The sequence below is a fragment of the Protopterus annectens genome, chromosome 4.part0 (assembly GCF_019279795.1).
Source record: "Protopterus annectens isolate FY-2018-M chromosome 4.part0, PAN1.0, whole genome shotgun sequence".
NCBI lineage: Eukaryota > Metazoa > Chordata > Ceratodontiformes > Protopteridae > Protopterus > Protopterus annectens.
In genome coordinates this window covers 742,523,086-742,543,620 of record NC_056733.1, presented here as the reverse complement: position 1 = coordinate 742,543,620, position 20,535 = coordinate 742,523,086, and the positions used below count along the sequence as shown (strand labels likewise).

General features: G+C 36.9%; 1 protein-coding gene across 1 annotated transcript in view; it reads left to right on the top strand.

Annotated features, from left to right (window-relative positions):
• Positions 1-20,535, top strand: part of ARVCF (ARVCF delta catenin family member) — a 2,347,833-nt gene that overhangs the window by 1,890,557 nt on the left and 436,741 nt on the right. The window contains exon 10 of the mRNA XM_044068704.1: positions 6,197-6,324. Coding sequence (XP_043924639.1) covers positions 6,197-6,324 — 128 coding nt within the window. The remainder of the gene's footprint in view (positions 1-6,196; positions 6,325-20,535) is intronic.

Below are 20,535 nucleotides of genomic sequence, written 5' to 3'. Positions count from 1 at the left end.
ATTTAAAAAAAAATGCCAGCCAATGTGCTGGTATTTGATAAAGATCAATATAGTAAAATCCTAGTATTCTTAAGCACTGTTGGCATGTCTGCTTGAACCTACATCATCATTCTTAGCATTGTGATGATGCGAGGACAGGGGTATAGGTGTTTACAGTTCATAGTGTTTGGACGTTTACAGCTCTTATAAAGTTATGCACACAAAGTCAAACACCAGACACCAGTACAAGGTTAATACTTAACAAATACAACTGTAGTCATTAAATATGAGCATTATCTGAATGATCGTCATTTGACATTGTTGGTGTGATATTTACTGTAACGATGTACGTAATTTAATTAGAAACATCCCGACCTATCCCCTTACCAGCAAAAAGCAAAATCTGAAAATAAATAAATGAACAATGACATACCCATTTCCCCATAGCACTTGTTCTTTGATAGGAAAAATTAGGAAAGGGGTTTGTCAGCAACATTTGGTAAACATTTTTTTCTTTATTTTTCTGTATTAACCTGCAGCTGCCCTGTGCAGAAGCAAGGACTTTCACCCCCCCCCCCACACCCATCAGCACTAAGTTATTGCCCATGACATAAAATATTTATTTTATTTACAAATAGTAATGTAACTGCCACTAGCCACCAGTAATTGTCTGTGGTATGGCAGAATGAAATACAAGAGATAAATTTCATGTCACTGACATACACATACTTTAAAAATAAAAAAGGGCAGTAAAAACTGAGACCAGTGAATGTCAGTCACCATTATCCTTTAAAGTTATTGCTTGCAGGTAACATGTCTTCTGCAACCCCCTGCTACTTATATATTGTAACACTGAGATTGTCATACAGTACTCTGATACACATCAGTCTCAAACTTGGTATATGTAAGTCCCACGTTTTGTATATTTAGTCAGTTCTGGAACTGGTATTTATGAGTCGCAGAATTTAAATCTGTTTCTGGGAGAAGGCCTGGTGTGCAGGGAGAGAACATCACAGTACTGAGGGCTTACATGCTCATCGGGAACTTGCAAAAAATGGGCTAATGGCAGGTGAGGAGTAACAGACGGAACAGGAGCTGGCGTAAGAGGTACAATTTAAAAAAAATAAAAGCAAGATTATGTACCTTCTCGGCCATTCTTTTTTCTTCACTACTATTTCATGTCTCTAAAAGTGATCTTTAGTAAATTATTAATCACCTTTTAATCACAGGAAGGTTGTTGTTTGTATTTTACTGACTTTCATTACCATATGGGTAATTGAAATGGGTTTCCTTGCCTGAGGCTTTCAGGTACACAGTCCCAGTGATGGTCATTGTGGGGGTTGAACTTGGAAAACAAAATGCATTTATTTATTTCATCAATGGAACCAGCCTAGTTATGCTATCATCTATAAACCCATCATGAATGTGTCATCATCAAACTTCCCTTCCTGATGTGAAGACAGACAGGCAAGACTTTCATCAGCATTTGTTTCTGTAGCCCTACAGACAGTAATTAGGTATCTTGGGGAATGGCTTTTCCTTTTTAACTTCATTTTTGACTGCAAGTAACACTTTTCCACCCTCTGGTGGCAGCATAAAGGAAATGTCTGTGTTGCAGCCAGGATGGTACGACTTACTAGTATTCAGCTAGAAGAGAAAATTAAAAGGGTACATATTTCTGTATTAATCTGTAAGACATGAATGAAATCATGCACTTTGCACCACAATTGTATAAAATGATTTGAATAATTGTACTGTGCAGATCCAAGAACAAGACTAACAATATTAAACATAAATAAAAGCTTTTACTTTATTTGTTAACTGGGTAAGTGATATGGCCAGCTGACCCGTACCAGGCACAGCCTAGGCTCTATAAAAGAATGATATAGTGACAATTGTAGTATATAAACAATTTATAATGGACTACAGAGGCAAGATATTTGGTTAACACATTTCAGTAGTAAGCACAGAAGTGAATCCAGTATGCCCACTTATTATACAGTGTTCAGTGGAAGCAGTATACATGAATTTGACAAGTGTTTTTATTAATGTCCTTGAAATGGCTACAGTAAGAGTAATAAAGTTGCACATAACATGTTGCACCAACTTTTACATTCATACGTATGTTATGTACATTATTTACAGTGTATTTTATTATTTATTTAATTCTTCATTGATCGGGTTTTCCCACTATGCTAGTGGCATTTTTTCAGGGAGACCCTAGTACTGGAAGAATTTGGCCAGGGCATCATAGTCATTCCCCCTACTTTTTTGATAGATGCCATGGGATCTCTTTCACCTACCTGAGATAAAACCAACTAATGCAGGTGGGACCTCAGTTTAAAGTCTCATCTGAAGGATAGCACTGTCAGGATTGCACTGCAGTGTCAGCAATTCAGTCACCTGGAGTAATAGTAAAACCCACAGCCTTTTGGGCTTCAAGCACCAAAGGCAATTGTGCCACCTTTTCAGCCACTGATGCTGCTTTATACATCTGAGTTGTAGGTATTTAAGTACATTACGTTTGAATGTGATTAATTATGATTGTAATGTAAATGGAAGTCTGATTTCTATTAAGCAGTGTCTCTTATGTCTGCAGTATACCTGAAGCGTCTGCATTTGCTTTCTTTTAATGAGGTGGTTGCAATCCTGCATTGTTTTCTAATGTTCAAGAAGGCCTGATTTGGGTTATTATTTTGGTTGTTTACACATTCCACCCATGGTAGTTTTTCTGCTTAATTAAGAATTTTATTTATTTATCCCTTGTTGATGAAGTTAGTGAAAAGCAGGGGTCCAAGTATAGATCCCTTTGGTACTCCTAGGATAACTGGGAGGAGGGGAGATAGTCAATCCATTTAACAGCCTGCTGGCGGTTGGAAAGATAGTCTATAAACCAGAGCAGGGTGGATTTTTCGAGGTTAAGTTCAGAAAGGACAGTTAGAAGTTTGTTGTGAGAGACTGTATCAAAAGCTTTAGATAGGTCTAGAAAGGCAGTTGAGAAAAGATTGCGTAGGTTCCATTGCTGATTGACAATATTGGTAAAAATGATGAGGGCAGTGGTAGTGCTATGGTTTGGGTGGAACCCATGTTGTGTTTTGGCAAGGAGATTGTTGGATAAGAGGTAGTTTAGTGTCTGGGAGTGAATACATTTTTTCAGTATTTTGGACAATGGAGAGAGTATGACTGTTGGTCGGTAATTGGAAAATTCAGTTGCGGTACCACTTTTATGTAACAGGATTATGTGAGAGATTTTCCAGTGGGAATGTACTGATTGCTCAGTTATGGATCCATTTATTAAAATGGAAACAGGGTATGCTTTGGCTGCAATCTGGAGGTATTCAGGTGGGAGTTTGTCTGCTACAAGGGAAGTAAGTTTTAGTTTAGACAGGTGTTTATAGATGACACTGGTTGGGACTGGTTTGGGGGATTATGTAGATCTGGGAGACTAGTGGGGGAAGAGGGAGTAATCATTTTAAGAATGGATTTGGAGAAGTAGTCATTGAATTGAGATGCTGTGTTGATGGTGGTATCATTTGTGTTTGGGGGTGGTGTACTAGCTGGCCAGAATTTCTGTGGGTTTGAGTTGTGTTTAGTTTGGATGTCAAAGTAATGTTTTTTTTTATCATTCCTTATTAATCTTTGTGCTTTATTTCTTAGTTCAAGAAATAATAGTCTATTTGAGTTAGTTTTATTATTATGCCAGGTGTCCCAGGCCTTATCTCTTTCTTTTAGACAAATGCTTTGGTTAGCCAGGGGGCATAGTTGGATTTGGTTCTAATAGTTCTAGAAGGTGCTAGCTGATTAAGTACATCTAGAAAGGTGGCGTTGAAGTGGTCCACTGCCATGTCCAGTGGAAGCAGGTAAATGGAGACCAGTTGCAGGAGTTTAAGGCTTTTATGAAGTCTTCTGAGTTGAAGTTTTTAGTGTAGCAAATTTGTTGGAGAGATGGTGTTTTTGTGGGTTTAAAGTGTTGTCTTAGTAGAAAGGTGGGGAGGTAATCACTTAGAGTATTGGGTAATGTACCAAAGTGTTGTGCTGATTAAGGACGATTAGTAAGGATCCAGTCAAGTATGGACTCTTTGTAAATGTATCTGTTTGGATGGGAGTTTGTGTTAGCTGCTTGAAACCATAGAGATTAATATGGTTGGAGGGAAAGGATGAGTTGAGGGAGGATCAGTCTAAATTAAAGTCCCCTATGATGCGTATTTCCTGAGGGAGGAATAGGGATGCCGATGGATTATGGCCTCCATTATGTTAGTGTTGTCCCCAGGAGATATATATATATATATATATATATATATATATATATATATATATATATATATATATATATATATATATGTAGTAGGGTCAGATGTTTTAGTTGGTTAATTTTTACATTGGTAGAAAGAGACTATTAGAGAATTCCTTGCTAATAAGATAGACTATGAGGCTGTTTTTGAAGAAAAGGGCAACACCACCTCCTCCTCTCTTAGATATGCGTCCTAATTATATTGTACCTAGGTGGAAGTATTTTATCTTTGTTGTGTGTGTTAAGCCATGTTTCTGTAAGGAGTACTACATCTGGGGCATACAGTAAAAGAGTAGTGTGTGGAGTTCATCTGTTTTGTTCCACAAACATCTAATGTTAATTTTAAGAATTAGCAGATCTGCATGTCTTTTATGGAGTTCAGGTGATGTGTGCTTGGGATTGAAAGGAATTGGGGAGTTAGTGTAGGGCCTGGATTTGGATGGATGTCCCCACTGAATATCAGTTGAGATACTAGATTAACAAGAGTCACCAGGTATTTGGAAATAAATAGGTTGCATTGTAAACTAAGGTGTCCATTTGAACGGTCGTTATAGATTTTAAGTGGGGCTATATCTACAATGGAATGACTGAACATGGCAGGTGAGATGCAACAGAATTCTGAGTGAGGTCGTAGGTAGTTTTGTTTGGTGGGATACTTAGAGTTTAGATTCCAGCTGTGGGACTGTTGATAGGAGGCAAGGATAGTTGCTATGGGGAGGGATGATTTGCGTGTGGTCAGTAGAAGATGCATACTGTTTTACTGAGATAGGAGTACTTTTGAGATTGAGATAAAGGCTGTTGTAGGAGGTAGGAAGTTCAACTTTTAGTTAAAGGCTGTTCTAAGAGGTAGGAAAAGGGTATGATAGTTATCTAGGGACTATAGGCAAAAAGAGATAGGCAGAGGGTGCATGAATTTGTTAGTGTTTGTATGGTATGGCAGAAAGGGGTAAGTTAATTAACTGAGGTGTGATTGGTAGGGGTGGTTGTAAGAGTAGTACAAGGTGTAGTTTTGATCTTGGGAAATGATTGGTTGATGTAAGGAGATGTTAGTGTGACATAAAAGAGGTTGGGAATAGATTAAATGAAAGAGGGAGTGGGTGGGAATGGAGCGGGTTGCACCACGAGGAAGGCAGTAGATGAGCAAATAGAGTGGGTTGCACCACGAGGGAGGCAGTAGATCAACAAAGAACAATCAGTTTCTACGAGCCTGCCACAGTAAGTACAGGCAAAGTATTGCAACAGGTTTATTTTTAGAAGTGGCTAAAGGTAGGCTTTTTTTTCCTAAGGTGTTTAGGACTTTAACATGTTTTATAAGCAGTGTAGTAAAGTGTAGTTCTGCAAATCAGATGAAAAGCAAGCTTGTTTATTCTATTTTAAAGTATTATCTTACCAGTCAGCATGCTGGTACTGCTTGGAATGTCAGGGACCTGTGTTTTCCAACTATTTTTTGGGAAAGGGAAATCTGATACCCTTGAAGTCAGTCACCTGTGGGAAGGTAGAATGGCTAATTCTGTAAGATTGGTGCAATGCTTAAGAATTTTAGGATGGCATGTTTTGCTGCCGCTTTATAGACACACATTCTTGAATTTATCATTTTAAATATCTCAGTAATGGATCACAAAACACTCACTCATGGCAAAAATGTGCTTTTAGCTCTGATGCTGCTTCTAGCTGATGAGGAAGGCTGCATTCAAGCCAGAATGGACAAGTGGACACAATCAAAGTAGTGTGGGAGTGAAAGTTTGTTATGGTTAGTGGCCTAATAGTGTACGTTATGGTGGTGCTAGTGAAGGAAAACTTTATGCTGTCCACAACAAAATAAAAAAAAAAATCTAATTTTGTGATATAGAATAAATGTTTTGTTGACTACATACTGTGGGGAATGAGATTTTGTACTGCAAACATACATGCTGTTTCTTTCTATAGGTTACGAACTGCTTTACCAGCCAGATGTGGTACGGCTCTACCTTTCAATTCTAACAGAGAGTCAGAACTTCAACACCCTTGAAGCTGCAGCAGGGGCCTTACAGAATCTTAGTGCTGGCAACTGGATGGTGAGTTTGTATTTGGTATTTATTATTACTTGCTTGTCATGTTCTTCTCCAAAGTTAACTGCATGTCATGTTCTTGTGCAAAGTATCCATCTTGCTGCTTTGTGTAATGTTTACCCTCATAATATGTAGTAATTTCCTGTAACAGCAGCTCTGACAATGGGGACTCTTGCATTGCATGTTCTGGAATTGCCCCTCATGTACCCCTTTATAAACATTTTTTTTTTCAAAATGGCATTTGAAAATGATTCTTATGGTTTGTATAAAGGGCTGCCTGTATTCATGTGCTGCTTTTTGTAGCTAAACAGTGGCATAGAAAAGGTGGGATGAAAGGGGTTTATGTCAAATGTGCAAGGTGTTAGGAGATGTGGTCAGCAGTTGCTGATGGAGCGGTATTGCAATACTGACATTCAGAAATGAATGGTAATACTGTATTTGTGGTCATGGCAGAAGTACTTCATGTGTGGCATTGTATATTTCACAAGTTACTTGTCACATTTTTTGCAGGTGCTTTCTTACTGTTTCAAATAGAAGACAGGCTTTTTTTTTAGCTCAAGTTACACTTGAGAAGGGATCACATGATTAGTGAACTGCAATGGACTGACTGTAGATAAGCTAGCTTCTGCTTTGTGGCCAAGGGTACAGCTTTCATTCCTTCCACCCTCCAGCAATGTTCTTGGGTTGCCTCTTACTTGGTTAACAAAATATGCATTTCTGCCCTTATACACTGACCTAAATGTACAAAAGGATAAAAAGAACAAACAGACAAACTATTCAGTAAAAACTGCAAGAAAAACCCAGCCAACCTAGACTTTTCACTGTGTGATATCTTAAACCTCCTGTAGTGGAGGCTCATGGGATATATGCAAATGACAGAGGTGGTAAGTTTCACAGCCCCCACGCTAAAGGATAACGCTGCCCAAGATGCAGAATCCTTTACAAATGCACTTTATGAGCACCTACAAGGATGCATGGATCATGCCATCCCTAGCAAAACCAAGACTCACTCCCCTAAGAGAAGGAAACCAATCTGGTGGACCCCTGCCATAAACAGGTTATACAATAAAAGGAGGAAACAAGTTCAGAAAAAAGCAAATCCCAAGAAGGAAAGACATCACTGATCAGTATCAGTAAGAAACTAAGGTCCCTCATAAAATCATCCAAGGCTAACTTCGAAAGAAAAATAGAGGATTCGAAAGATAACCACAGAGCCTTCTTTAGCTATGTCAAGAATCTAAGTGGCAACTCACAGATATGCTCTGAGCTAGTGCAAAATAGCACAAAATATACTGAACCACTGATATTGCCAACATCCTGGCAGATAGATTCAGTGCAAACTTCACCCCCCCCCCCACCTCCAAAAGGGCCCACAACAATACCGGAAAAGTGTAGTGTCCCAGAAATCACAGACACACAGGTGAACACAGCCCGTTCAAAAGCCAAAAACACAGAGTCAGTGGGGCCAGATGGTGTCCCAGGATGTGTCTTGCACAAACTACAGAACGAACTAATCCCCCACCTAAACATGCTGTTCAACCTCAGCCTCTCCACAGGCTACGTGCCCATAGAATGGCGCACAGTAACAGTTATTCCGCTCCACAAAGGAGGGGCCACAACTGACCCTGGTAACTATCTCCCCATAAGCCTGACTAGCCTGGTCTGCAAGGCTATGGAGCGCATCATCATGGAACTCATTAACAAAGACATTGGGAACCTCCAAACACTTGACCCGACCCAGTTCGGCTTTGTTAAGGGCAGTTCATACCTACTAAACCTGGCTGACTTCTTTGAGACGGTCACCAAGGCCATAGATGAGGGAAAGGTGGTTCACACAGCCTGCCTTGACCTCGCCAAGGCGTTCGACACCATTCCTCACTCAGGTATTATAGAAAAACTCACCAGCGTGAACATAAACCCCTACCTCACAAGATGGGTTGCCAACTGGCTTACAGACAGAACTCACGCGGTAAGAATAGCAGGCTCCAGGTCCGACTCTAAACCAGTCACAAGTGGTGTCCCACAAGGCTCGGTTCTGGGACCCCTACTGTTTGGCATATACTTCTCAGAAGTTCAGGCAAAACACAGGAGGACTATGACTAACCAAGTTTGCCAATGACTGCAAACTGGGAGCCATAACTGACTCTCCGGCTGACACGGACATCCTCCAAAAAGGCCTTACTGAGACGGACAGGTGTCAAAAGTCATGGCCTCAAGCTAAATGCCAAGAAATGCATAGTCATCCCATTTGGGAAAAGCAAAACACCCACAAATTACCACATAGATGGCAGCCCCTTAATACAGAAGAGGTAATAAGAGATCTGGGGACCCAGGTAGATAGTAATCTCTCTTTTGACAATCATATTGCCACAGTAGTTAGGAAATCCTTTTATGTGGCCCATCTAATTACTAAAGGGTTCGCATCTAGAAATAAAGAGGTTATAGTGCCCCTCTACTCATCACTCATCAGACCCATCATAGAGTACAATGCCCCATTTGGGATGTACCTCACAAGACACTTCCAACAGCTGGAAAGACCACAAAAGTACCTCACCAAGAGGATTACTGGCCTCAAACATATGTCCTATGCAGACCAACTGAAAAAACTCTGGCTGTACTCAGTGGCATATCGCTTACTCAGAGGTGATCTCTGCCTAACTTACAAAGCCATGTCCAACTCAGAATTGATGGACATGCTCCACCTAAAGTTACTGCAAGCTACGTGCTCTAGTGAGCTTAACCTCACCACAACAATAAATAAAACATGCTGGAGGGATAGATTCCTGTCACAGAGACTCCCCATGCTTTGGAACAAAATTCCTATCTACATTAGGCGAATACACAGATAATTCCACACCAGAAAATACGAACACAGCTCAGTATGTTAGCAAAATAAATCCACCGGAATAGCTAAAACCACAAAAGTGCTTTAATACAAATGAAAACAGCGATCTCAAACGTCAAGCGCTTACACTAGTCTAAGCTAGCTTCATCAGAACGGTTAAAACAGCTGATTACACTTTGTTTTAAATAACAAAACGCGCCAAAAACTAAGAAGCCATATTTAAAGCTGCATAGTGTTAAATAAAATTTTATACAAATGTTATAAATTCATTTATACAAAAATCTATGTCAATATAAACATAATATATATATAATTAAATGTGTGTTTTGAAATAAATAAATACTTATCAAATATATATTATTTAAACATTAATAAATTAATATTTCTGAAGATGTTATACAAATAGAAAATCTAATAAAATAATAGCACTTTGTATGCCTCTAATTAGTGTTCAGCATCAAAAGGGGCTTGATAGTAAAATAGTCATTAATACCTGGTTTTCTAGTAGAGTCCGTTAAGACTTGCCAATATAACTCTCTGTAAGCTAAAAGATTTTTCATATTGCCACCTCTAGGGTTGGTTTTAACTGTCTCTAATATAGCAAATTCAAATGTATGTTCTTTCCCTTCTTTCAAGATGTGCCTGGCTAATGCATTTTAGTGTCTTTATTTTTTATACAATATAAATGGGAATATATTCGTTGTCTTAAAAATCTTTCAGTCTTGCCCACATAAAATGAAGGGCAGACTGTGCACAATGCGATGTATACTACCATCCTGGATTTACAATTACCCTTAACTGGGTATATTTTAGTGCTATTCTCGCTTTCCCAATATGATTGAACTCTTTGTATAAATATTATGACACTGTTTGCATGTCCCACATCTCGAAGTGTATGTGCTTCCAGTATGTTTTAAATTACAGCCTATTTCAAGGATTCTCTTGACATTCATACCCATTTTGTTGACAAATTTGGGTTCTGCACCCAATTTCTCACCTATTTCTGTGTCTTTAGTTAAAAGGTGCCAGTTTTTTATGATAATATTTTTAATATATTGGCTGTAAGGTCCAAATTCCAGAATGCAAGCTCTATAATATGTATTATCTGTAGCTTGTAAAACTTCTGAATTTGTGTCTTGCTGACCTGCGATGTCACTGTTTATTGTTGAATTTAATATGCTATAGGACCCAAGTAATGGTTTATATTTAACACCCCATTGACTTATCACATATGCAGAAATTTCCACCATCAAATCATTATCATAACCTCTGTCCAAAAACAGGGAAGTAATATAGTCAATTTCCTTTACCATATCATTGTAGTTTGAACACATTCTTACTGCCCTGACACATTGTCCTTTGTAAATGTTTCTTTTTACCTTTCTAGGATGAAAACTACTAAAGTCCACATAAGAATTAGTAAAGGTGTCCTTTCTATATACAGTGGATTTCAGTCTGTCCCCGTCAGTTGTAATCAAAGTGTCTAAGTACGGTACTCCATATTCATTGACCAAAGAAGTAAACTTTAAATAATTGCTGCTACTGTTAATACTGTTGATAAATGCTGCAAAAGTTTCAGGACTCCCTTTCCATAGAATATATATGTCGTCAAGAAATCTGGAATAATAAATGATGGAATTGGCATATGTCCCATTCAAAACATGCTGTTCTTCCCATTCAAGCATGACCAGGTTGGCAAATATGGGAGCACAAGCTGCCCCCATAGCCACCCCCCTGGTCTGCTTGAATATTTCCCCCTCATGGAAAATAAAGTTGTTGTCTAATATGATGCTCATTAATTCTGCCAAAAGTTGAATTCTATCCCAAGACATTTTTGTGTGTTTTCTTAAACTACTGGTGAAGGCCTCAATGCCTTCATCCATAGGAATAGAACTGAATAGATTTATCACATCAATTGTACTAAATAGAATACCATGATGATACTTATTAATGGGAAAGTTTTTTAAAAATTCCCACGAATCCTTTACAAGATGCTTCACTTCCTTATAAATGGGTTTTAATAATGTGTCAATTACTACTCCTATTTGAAACGTTTTTGATCTACTTCCTGAAATTATAGGATGAAATGGTGGATTGTCTTGATTTTTATGTACCTTTGGTATCCCTATAATGGTAGCTAAAACCGGATGTTCTACTCTCATGTAGCTATACATTTCTTCAGTTATTCTATTTTCCAAGAGATACTCTTCTAGGTACATGTCAATCCTGTTATAGGCTATGTTTACCTCATTAATGGAGGATACTGTATAATTCCCTGAGTGATGTAATATGTCTAGGATGTTGGCATTGTAAGTGATGGTATCAAATATAACTATGCCCCCACCCTTGTCAGGTTTCATTATACGAATATTAGAGTCCTTCTGTAATTCCAATAAAGTATTCCTTTCATCAGTCGATAAATGTTGCTTGATGTGAAACTTCCTTTTGTGTTTATAAAGTCTATATATATCATTGGTTACCACTTGATCATATATCTGCACACTAGGGTGACTAAAAGGTATGAACGAACTTTGCTTTTTTAACCCTAATGGTCCCTTACTATGTTCTTGATCATTGTTGTCTTTATTGTTAAACATAAGTGCTAAATTCAGTTTCCTAGTGTATTTTTTAAATTCCAAAATATTATCAACAAGATTGAATTTAGGGGTGGGGATGAAGTTGAATCCCTTAGATAATAGGTCAAAATGTATTACCCTTAATTCCATACTACTGAAATTGTAGATTTTAAAACTTTTGTATTCACTAACAAATTTGTTAGTCACAATTCCAGTTTCTTCCAAAGGGAAGGATACACTGTTACTATCTTCCATGGAATTTACCATTTCTGTTTCCACTTTCGTGCTTTCTTCCAATTCCCCTGATTTTTTTCCCCGGACTCGTAAAAAAACTTGTCATAATTGTCATCTCTACTATTGTCTTCACCTTGATTAGTGTATACTGTTTTATCCTTATCCTGTCTGCTGTAATTCCACCTATAACACATATTTCTTCTATATTGATTTCTGTCTCTATTTAATTTCCTGTGCTTTCGCTCAAAAGCACTCTTAGCTCTACTTTCAGCTATCGAGAATTGTTTATGGAATAAATTCTCCCACTGAGCATAAGCTAAATCATTTGTTATCAAATTATTTAAATTTTCTACCTCGAGTAAAAGTTTACACAGTTTAACATCATTATGCTTGATAAGTAGTTTCATGTACTGAAATCCAAAATTATCAAACAAAGAGTTAAATTCAGTTTCAACCTCTATGTTAATCTCAATCCCTAGAGGCATTTTGTAAAACCTTAAACCCATAGGTACAATGTGCAAGGATAAACAGTGATTTAAATATGCGTTATCTAATTTTAAGGCATTAATACTGTTGATTTTCTTTCCAAAAGAATAAATCATATCTTTTAAAGTTCCTTTGTCTTTAGTATGAAAGTCAGGATTAGTACCCCAATGACCGTTGTCAAATTTACATTCTTGCCCCAAAAAGTCTTTCAAATTATGCTGTTTTATAGCTGAAAAATCCTGTCGACTAGTCACTTTGTCCTTTTTGTTGGTCCCAGAGACGTTGGCATATGTCCGAGTAATTTGGGACTGTTTTGGTTTTGTGCCTATGCGTTTCGCTTCCTCAGTCAGATTACCAAACGAAAAGTCAAACGTGAATTCAGATAGTGCAGTCTTGTCATATTCGTTGAAATTATTAATAGGTAAGTCAATGACAACGCTAGGTACAACATTATGCCCTTGTCCATTAGGAATACCTGGAGAAGAAGTATCCGGTATACTAATGGGCCTTTTACTGTCGGAAGTATTTGTTGGCGCTATCGTATTTTGTAAAGAAAATGTAGTCACAGTACCTTCATTAAATACAGAGGCAGAATCCTTCTGTGTATACCCAAGTCCGGGGATCTTGCTAAACAATTCCAGCATTTTTGCGACTTCACCTCTCAATGCCGAAACCTCTACCTTGAGGTCCGCCAGATCATTTCCATGTGTAGGGGAAGCACCAGCTGTTGAACTGTGGAACGAATCCATCAAGCAACACCAGAAACAACCACGTCCCGTGTGGAACAGCACCAGCGAATACACAGATAATTCCACACCAGAAAATACGAACACAGCTCAGTATGTTAGCAAAATAAATCCACCGGAATAGCTAAAACCACAAAAGTGCTTTAATACAAATGAAAACAGCGATCTCAAACGTCAAGCGCTTACACTAGTCTAAGCTAGCTACATCAGAACGGTTAAAACAGCTGATTACACTTTGTTTTAAATAACAAAACACGCCAAAAACTAAGAAGCCATATTTAAAGCTGCATAGTGTTAAATAAAATTTTATACAAATGTTATAAATTCATTTATACAAAAATCTATGTCAATATAAACATAATATATATATAATTAAATGTGTGTTTTGAAATAAATAAATACTTATCAAATATATATTATTTAAACATTAATAAATTAATATTTCTGAAGATGTTATACAAATAGAAAATCTAATAAAATAATAGCACTTTGTATGCCTCTAATTAGTGTTCAGCATCAAAAGGGGCTTGATAGTAAAATAGTCATTAATACCTGGTTTTCTAGTAGAGTCCGTTAAGACTTGCCAATATAACTCTCTGTAAGCTAAAAGATTTTTCATATTGCCACCTCTAGGGTTGGTTTTAACTGTCTCTAATATAGCAAATTCAAATGTATGTTCTTTCCTTCTTTCAAGATGTGCCTGGCTAATGCATTTTAGTGTCTTTATTTTTATACAATATAAATGGGAATATATTCGTTGTCTTAAAATCTTTCAGTCTTGCCCACATAAAATGAAGGGCAGACTGTGCACAATGCGATGTATACTACCATCCTGGATTTACAATTACCCTTAACTGGGTATATTTTAGTGCTATTCTCGTTTCCCAATATGATTGAACTCTTTGTATAAATATTATGACACTGTTTGCATGTCCCACATCTCGAAGTGTATGTGCTTCCAGTATGTTTTAAATTACAGCCTATTTCAAGGATTCCCTTGACATTCATACCCATTTTGTTGACAAATTTGGGTTCTGCACCCAATTTCTCACCTATTTCTGTGTCTTTAGTTAAAAGGTGCCAGTTTTTTATGATAATATTTTTAATATATTGGCTGTAAGGTCCAAATTCCAGAATGCAAGCTCTATAATATGTATTATCTGTAGCTTGTAAAACTTCTGAATTTGTGTCTTGCTGACCTGCGATGTGGCAATATGAAAAATATTTTAGCTTACAGAGAGTTATATTGGCAAGTCTTAACGGACTCTACTGGAAAACCAGGTATTAATGACTATTTTACTATCAAGTCCCTTTTGATGCTGAACACTAATTAGAGGCATACAAAGTGCTATTATTTTATTAGATTTTCTATTTGTATAACATCTTCAGAAATATTAATTTATTAATGTTTAAATAATATATATTTGATAAGTATTTATTTATTTCAAAACACACATTTAATTATATATATATTATGTTTATATTGACATAGATTTTTGTATAAATGAATTTATAACATTTGTATAAAATTTTATTTAACACTATGCAGCTTTAAATATGGCTTCTTAGTTTTTGGCGCGTTTTGTTATTTAAAACAAAGTGTAATCAGCTGTTTTAACCATTCTGATGAAGCTAGCTTAGACTAGTGAAAGCGCTTGACGTTTGAGATCGCTGTTTTCATTTGTATTAAAGCACTTTTGTGGTTTTAGCTATTCCGGTGGATTTATTTTGCTAACATACTGAGCTGTGTTCGTATTTTCTGGTGTGGAATTATCTGTGTATTCGCTGGTGCTGTTCCACACGGGACGTGGTTGTTTCTGGTGTTGCTTGATGGACTCGTTCCACAGTTCAACAGCTGGTGCTTCCCCTACACATGGAAATGATCTGGCGGACCTCAAGGTAGAGGTTTCGGCATTGAGAGGTGAAGTCGCAAAAATGCTGGAATTGTTTAGCAAGATCCCCGGACTTGGGTATACACAGAAGGATTCTGCCTCTGTATTTAATGAAGGTACTGTGACTACATTTTCTTTACAAAATACGATAGCGCCAACAAATACTTCCGACAGTAAAAGGCCCATTAGTATACCGGATACTTCTTCTCCAGGTATTCCTAATGGACAAGGGCATAATGTTGTACCTAGCGTTGTCATTGACTTACCTATTAATAATTTCAACGAATATGACAAGACTGCACTATCCGAATTCACGTTTGACTTTTCGTTTGGTAATCTGACTGAGGAAGCGAAACGCATAGGCACAAAACCGAAACAGTCCCAAATTACTCGGACATATGCCAACGTCTCTGGGACCAACAAAAAGGACAAAGTGACTAGTCGACAGGATTTTTCAGCTATAAAACAGCATAATTTGAAAGACTTTTTGGGGCAAGAATGTAAATTTGACAACGGTCATTGGGGTACTAATCCTGACTTTCATACTAAAGACAAAGGAACTTTAAAAGATGTGATTTATTCTTTTGGAAAGAAAATCAACAGTATTAATGCCTTAAAATTAGATAACGCATATTTAAATCACTGTTTATCCTTGCACATTGTACCTATGGGTTTAAGGTTTTACAAAATGCCTCTAGGGATTGAGATTAACATAGAGGTTGAAACTGAATTTAACTCTTTGTTTGATAATTTTGGATTTCAGTACATGAAACTACTTATCAAGCATAATGATGTTAAACTGTGTAAACTTTTACTCGAGGTAGAAAATTTAAATAATTTGATAACAAAGGATTTAGCTTATGCTCAATGGGAGAATTTATTCCATAAACAATTCTCGATAGCTGAAAGTAGAGCTAAGAGTGCTTTTGAGCGAAAGCACAGGAAATTAAATAGAGACAGAGATCAATATAGAAGAAATATGTGTTATAGGTGGAATTACAGCAGACAGGATAAGGATAAAACAGTATACACTAATCAAGGTGAAGACAATAGTAGAGATGACAATTATGACAAGTTTTTTTACGAGTCCGGGGAAAAAAATCAGGGGAATTGGAAGAAAGCACGAAAGTGGAAACAGAAATGATAAATTCCATGGAAGATAGTAACAGTGTATCCTTCCCTTTGGAAGAAACTGGAATTGTGACTAACAAATTTTTTAGTGAATACAAAAGTTTTAAAATCTACAATTTCAGTAGTATGGAATTAAGGGTAATACATTTTGACCTATTATCTAAGGGATTCAACTTCATCCCCACCCCTAAATTCAATCTTGTTGATAATATTTTGGAATTTAAAAAATACACTAGGAAACTGAATTTAGCACTTATGTTTAACAATAAAGACAACAATGATCAAGAACATAGTAAGGGACCATTAGGGTTAAAAAAGCAAAGTTCGTTCATACCTTTTAGTCACCCTAGTGTGCAGATATATGATCAAGTGGTAACCAATGATATATATAGACTTTATAAACACAAAAGGAAGTTTCACATCAAGCAAAATTTATCGACTGATGAAAGGTATACTTTATTGGAATTACAGAAGGACTCTAATATACGTATAATGAAACCTGACAAGGGTGGGGGCATAGTTATATTTGATACCATCACTTACAATGCCAACATCCTAGATATATTACATCACTCAGGGAATTATACAGTATCCTCCATTAATGAGGTAAATATAGCCTATAACAGGATTGACAGGTACCTAGAAGAGTATCTCTTGGAAAACAGAATAACTGAAGAAATGTATAGCTACATGAGAGTAGAACATCCGGTTTTAGCTACTATTATTGGGATACCAAAGGTACACAAAAATCAAGACAATCCACCATTTCGTCCTATAATTTCAGGAAGTAGATCAAAAACGTTTCAAATAGGAGTAGTAATTGACACATTATTAAAACCCATTTATAAGGAAGTGAAACATCTTGTAAAGGATTCATGGGAATTTTTAAAAAACTTTCCCATTAATAAGTATCATCATGGTATTCTTTTCAGTACAATAGATGTGATAGATCTATTCAGTTCTATTCCTATGGATGAAGGTATTGAGGCCTTCACCAGTAGTTTAAGAAAACACACTAAAATGTCTTGGGACAGAATTCAACTTTTGGCAGAATTAATGAGCATCATATTAGACAACAACTTTATTTTCCATGAGGGGGAAATATTCAAGCAGACCAGGGGGGTGGCTATGGGGGCAGCTTGTGCTCCCATATTTGCCAACCTGGTCATGCTTGAATGGGAAGAACAGCATGTTTTGAATGGGACATATGCCAATTCCATCATTTATTATTCCAGATTTCTTGACGACATATATATTCTATGGAAAGGGAGTCCTGAAACTTTTGCAGCATTTATCAACAGTATTAACAGTAGCAGCAATTATTTAAAGTTTACTTCTGTGGTCAATGAATATGGAGTACCGTACTTAGACACTTTGATTACAACTGACGGGGACAGACTGAAATCCACTGTATATAGAAAGGACACCTTTACTAATTCTTATGTGGACTTTAGTAGTTTTCATCCTAGAAAGGTAAAAAGAAACATTTACAAAGGACAATGTGTCAGGGCAGTAAGAATGTGTTCAAACTACAATGATATGGTAAAGGAAATTGACTATATTACTTCCCTGTTTTTGGACAGAGGTTATGATAATGATTTGATGGTGGAAATTTCTGCATATGTGATAAGTCAATGGGGTGTTAAATATAAACCATTACTTGGGTCCTATAGCATATTAAATTCAACAATAAACAGTGACATCGCAGGTCAGCAAGACACAAATTCAGAAGTTTTACAAGCTACAGATAATACATATTATAGAGCTTGCATTCTGGAATTTGGACCTTACAGCCAATATATTAAAAATATTATCATAAAAAACTGGCACCTTTTAACTAAAGACACAGAAATAGGTGAGAAATTGGGTGCAGAACCCAAATTTGTCAACAAAATGGGTATGAATGTCAAGAGAATCCTTGAAATAGGCTGTAATTTAAAACATACTGGAAGCACATACACTTCGAGATGTGGGACATGCAAACAGTGTCATAATATTTATACAAAGAGTTCAATCATATTGGGAAACGAGAATAGCACTAAAATATACCCAGTTAAGGGTAATTGTAAATCCAGGATGGTAGTATACATCGCATTGTGCACAGTCTGCCCTTCATTTTATGTGGGCAAGACTGAAAGATTTCTAAGACAACGAATATATTCCCATTTATATTGTATAAAAAATAAAGACACTAAAAATGCATTAGCCAGGCACATCTTGAAAGAAGGGAAAGAACATACATTTGAATTTGCTATATTAGAGACAGTTAAAACCAACCCTAGAGGTGGCAATATGAAAAATCTTTTAGCTTACAGAGAGTTATATTGGCAAGTCTTAACGGACTCTACTAGAAAACCAGGTATTAATGACTATTTTACTATCAAGCCCCTTTTGATGCTGAACACTAATTAGAGGCATACAAAGTGCTATTATTTTATTAGATTTTCTATTTGTATAACATCTTCAGAAATATTAATTTATTAATGTTTAAATAATATATATTTGATAAGTATTTATTTATTTCAAAACACACATTTAATTATATATATATTATGTTTATATTGACATAGATTTTTGTATAAATGAATTTATAACATTTGTATAAAATTTTATTTAACACTATGCAGCTTTAAATATGGCTTCTTAGTTTTTGGCGCGTTTTGTTATTTAAAACAAAGTGTAATCAGCTGTTTTAACCGTTCTGATGAAGCTAGCTTAGACTAGTGAAAGCGCTTGACGTTTGAGATCGCTGTTTTCATTTGTATTAAAGCACTTTTGTGGTTTTAGCTATTCCGGTGGATTTATTTTGCTAACATACTGAGCTGTGTTCGTATTTTCTGGTGTGGAATTATCTACATTAGGCAGAACCCCTCACTAATGCTCTTCAAGAAAAACCTTGATGAGTGGATGAGCAATAGAAAATACACCCCTGGGATCACTTCATTGGCTCTGCTTGACAGAGGCTCAATTAATTAATCAATGGGGCGGCGAAAGCTGACACACTCTGGCTAGGTTTATAAATGCCCTCGGGCAGATAGCTATGACCCTATGAACCCCTTAAGGATTTCGTGTTTCAGCTTTTTAACTTTTTGAGTTTTTATGGTTACATTCAGGCCAATGAGCCCTGAAGGATTCCACTTATGACTGGCCTCTTTATAGAGGTGGACTCCCTAATTCTAACTTCCTGTATCCTGTCTTATCTGATTATCTACCAGGTGACCTAAGGGTTTGTACCTAACCTCTTAAGTTTATCAACTATGCTTGATTGGGTTATTGTGCCAAATGCCTTAGCCAAGTCAAGGTAGGCAGTGTGAACAAATTTGCCCTCATCCATTGTTTTGGTGACCTTCTCAAATAAGTCCACAAGTTCAGTAGGCATGACTTGGCCTTGATTTTTCAGTGTCTAGAGGTTTTCTATGTCATTATTGATCATTTCCATGATAATTCTTTCCTTGGCTTTGCATACGAGACTAGTGAGACTTATGGGTCTGTAGATGGCCCAAATTTGTCGAAAGGGATGACTGTTGTTGTCCTCCATTCTCTAACTGTAGTCTCCAAACAGGCACAAAGCCTCTTTGGAGGCTACAGTTAAACAGGAATTCCAGAGGGCCTGATACATCATGTTTTTTGCTACTTAGAAGGCATGCCCGGGATACTGTCTGGGTCCACTGATGCAGTCAGTGTTCTTGGCCTTAGAGTTAGCATTAAGGACCTGTTTCGTAGTGATAGCAGGGGAGTTGTATTTGATGGTACTTCCTGAGGGGAGGTTGAGGGGGAAAGAGGGATAAAGTTGGAGATGAATTTGTCTGCCAGTAGGTTTTCTGTATCTTCTGGCTCAGTGTAAGTGACTCCATTTAAAATGAGCTCTGCACACAATTGTTTATTGCCATTGAAGTATCAGACATAGATAAAGAATGCTTTGTGGTTGTTCTTGGCCTGGAAGGCCAAATTTATGTCAAATTTGGCTTTTGTAAACTTTATTTGTCCTCTGGGTTGTTTGTTTAGTTTGATGAGAGTGCCTTTATCCTACTGGGTACTGCACCTCCTAATATTTGCCATGATCATCTTCATTCTGTTATACAGCCTATGGATGATGTGATTCCACCAGGTTGGCTTGTTTTTTGAGTTAGTTACATACTACTTCCTTGTGGGTACAGCTGCCTCTATGCAGCTATTAACATACTTGTATAGGGTTTCTGTGAACAGTTCTGCGTAGGCAACTGTTCGCAGGGTTTATGGGGGATTGAAATTTTGCCAGGTTGTCACTTAATAGTAGAAAGTTAGCCTTAGAGTAGTTGCTGAATATT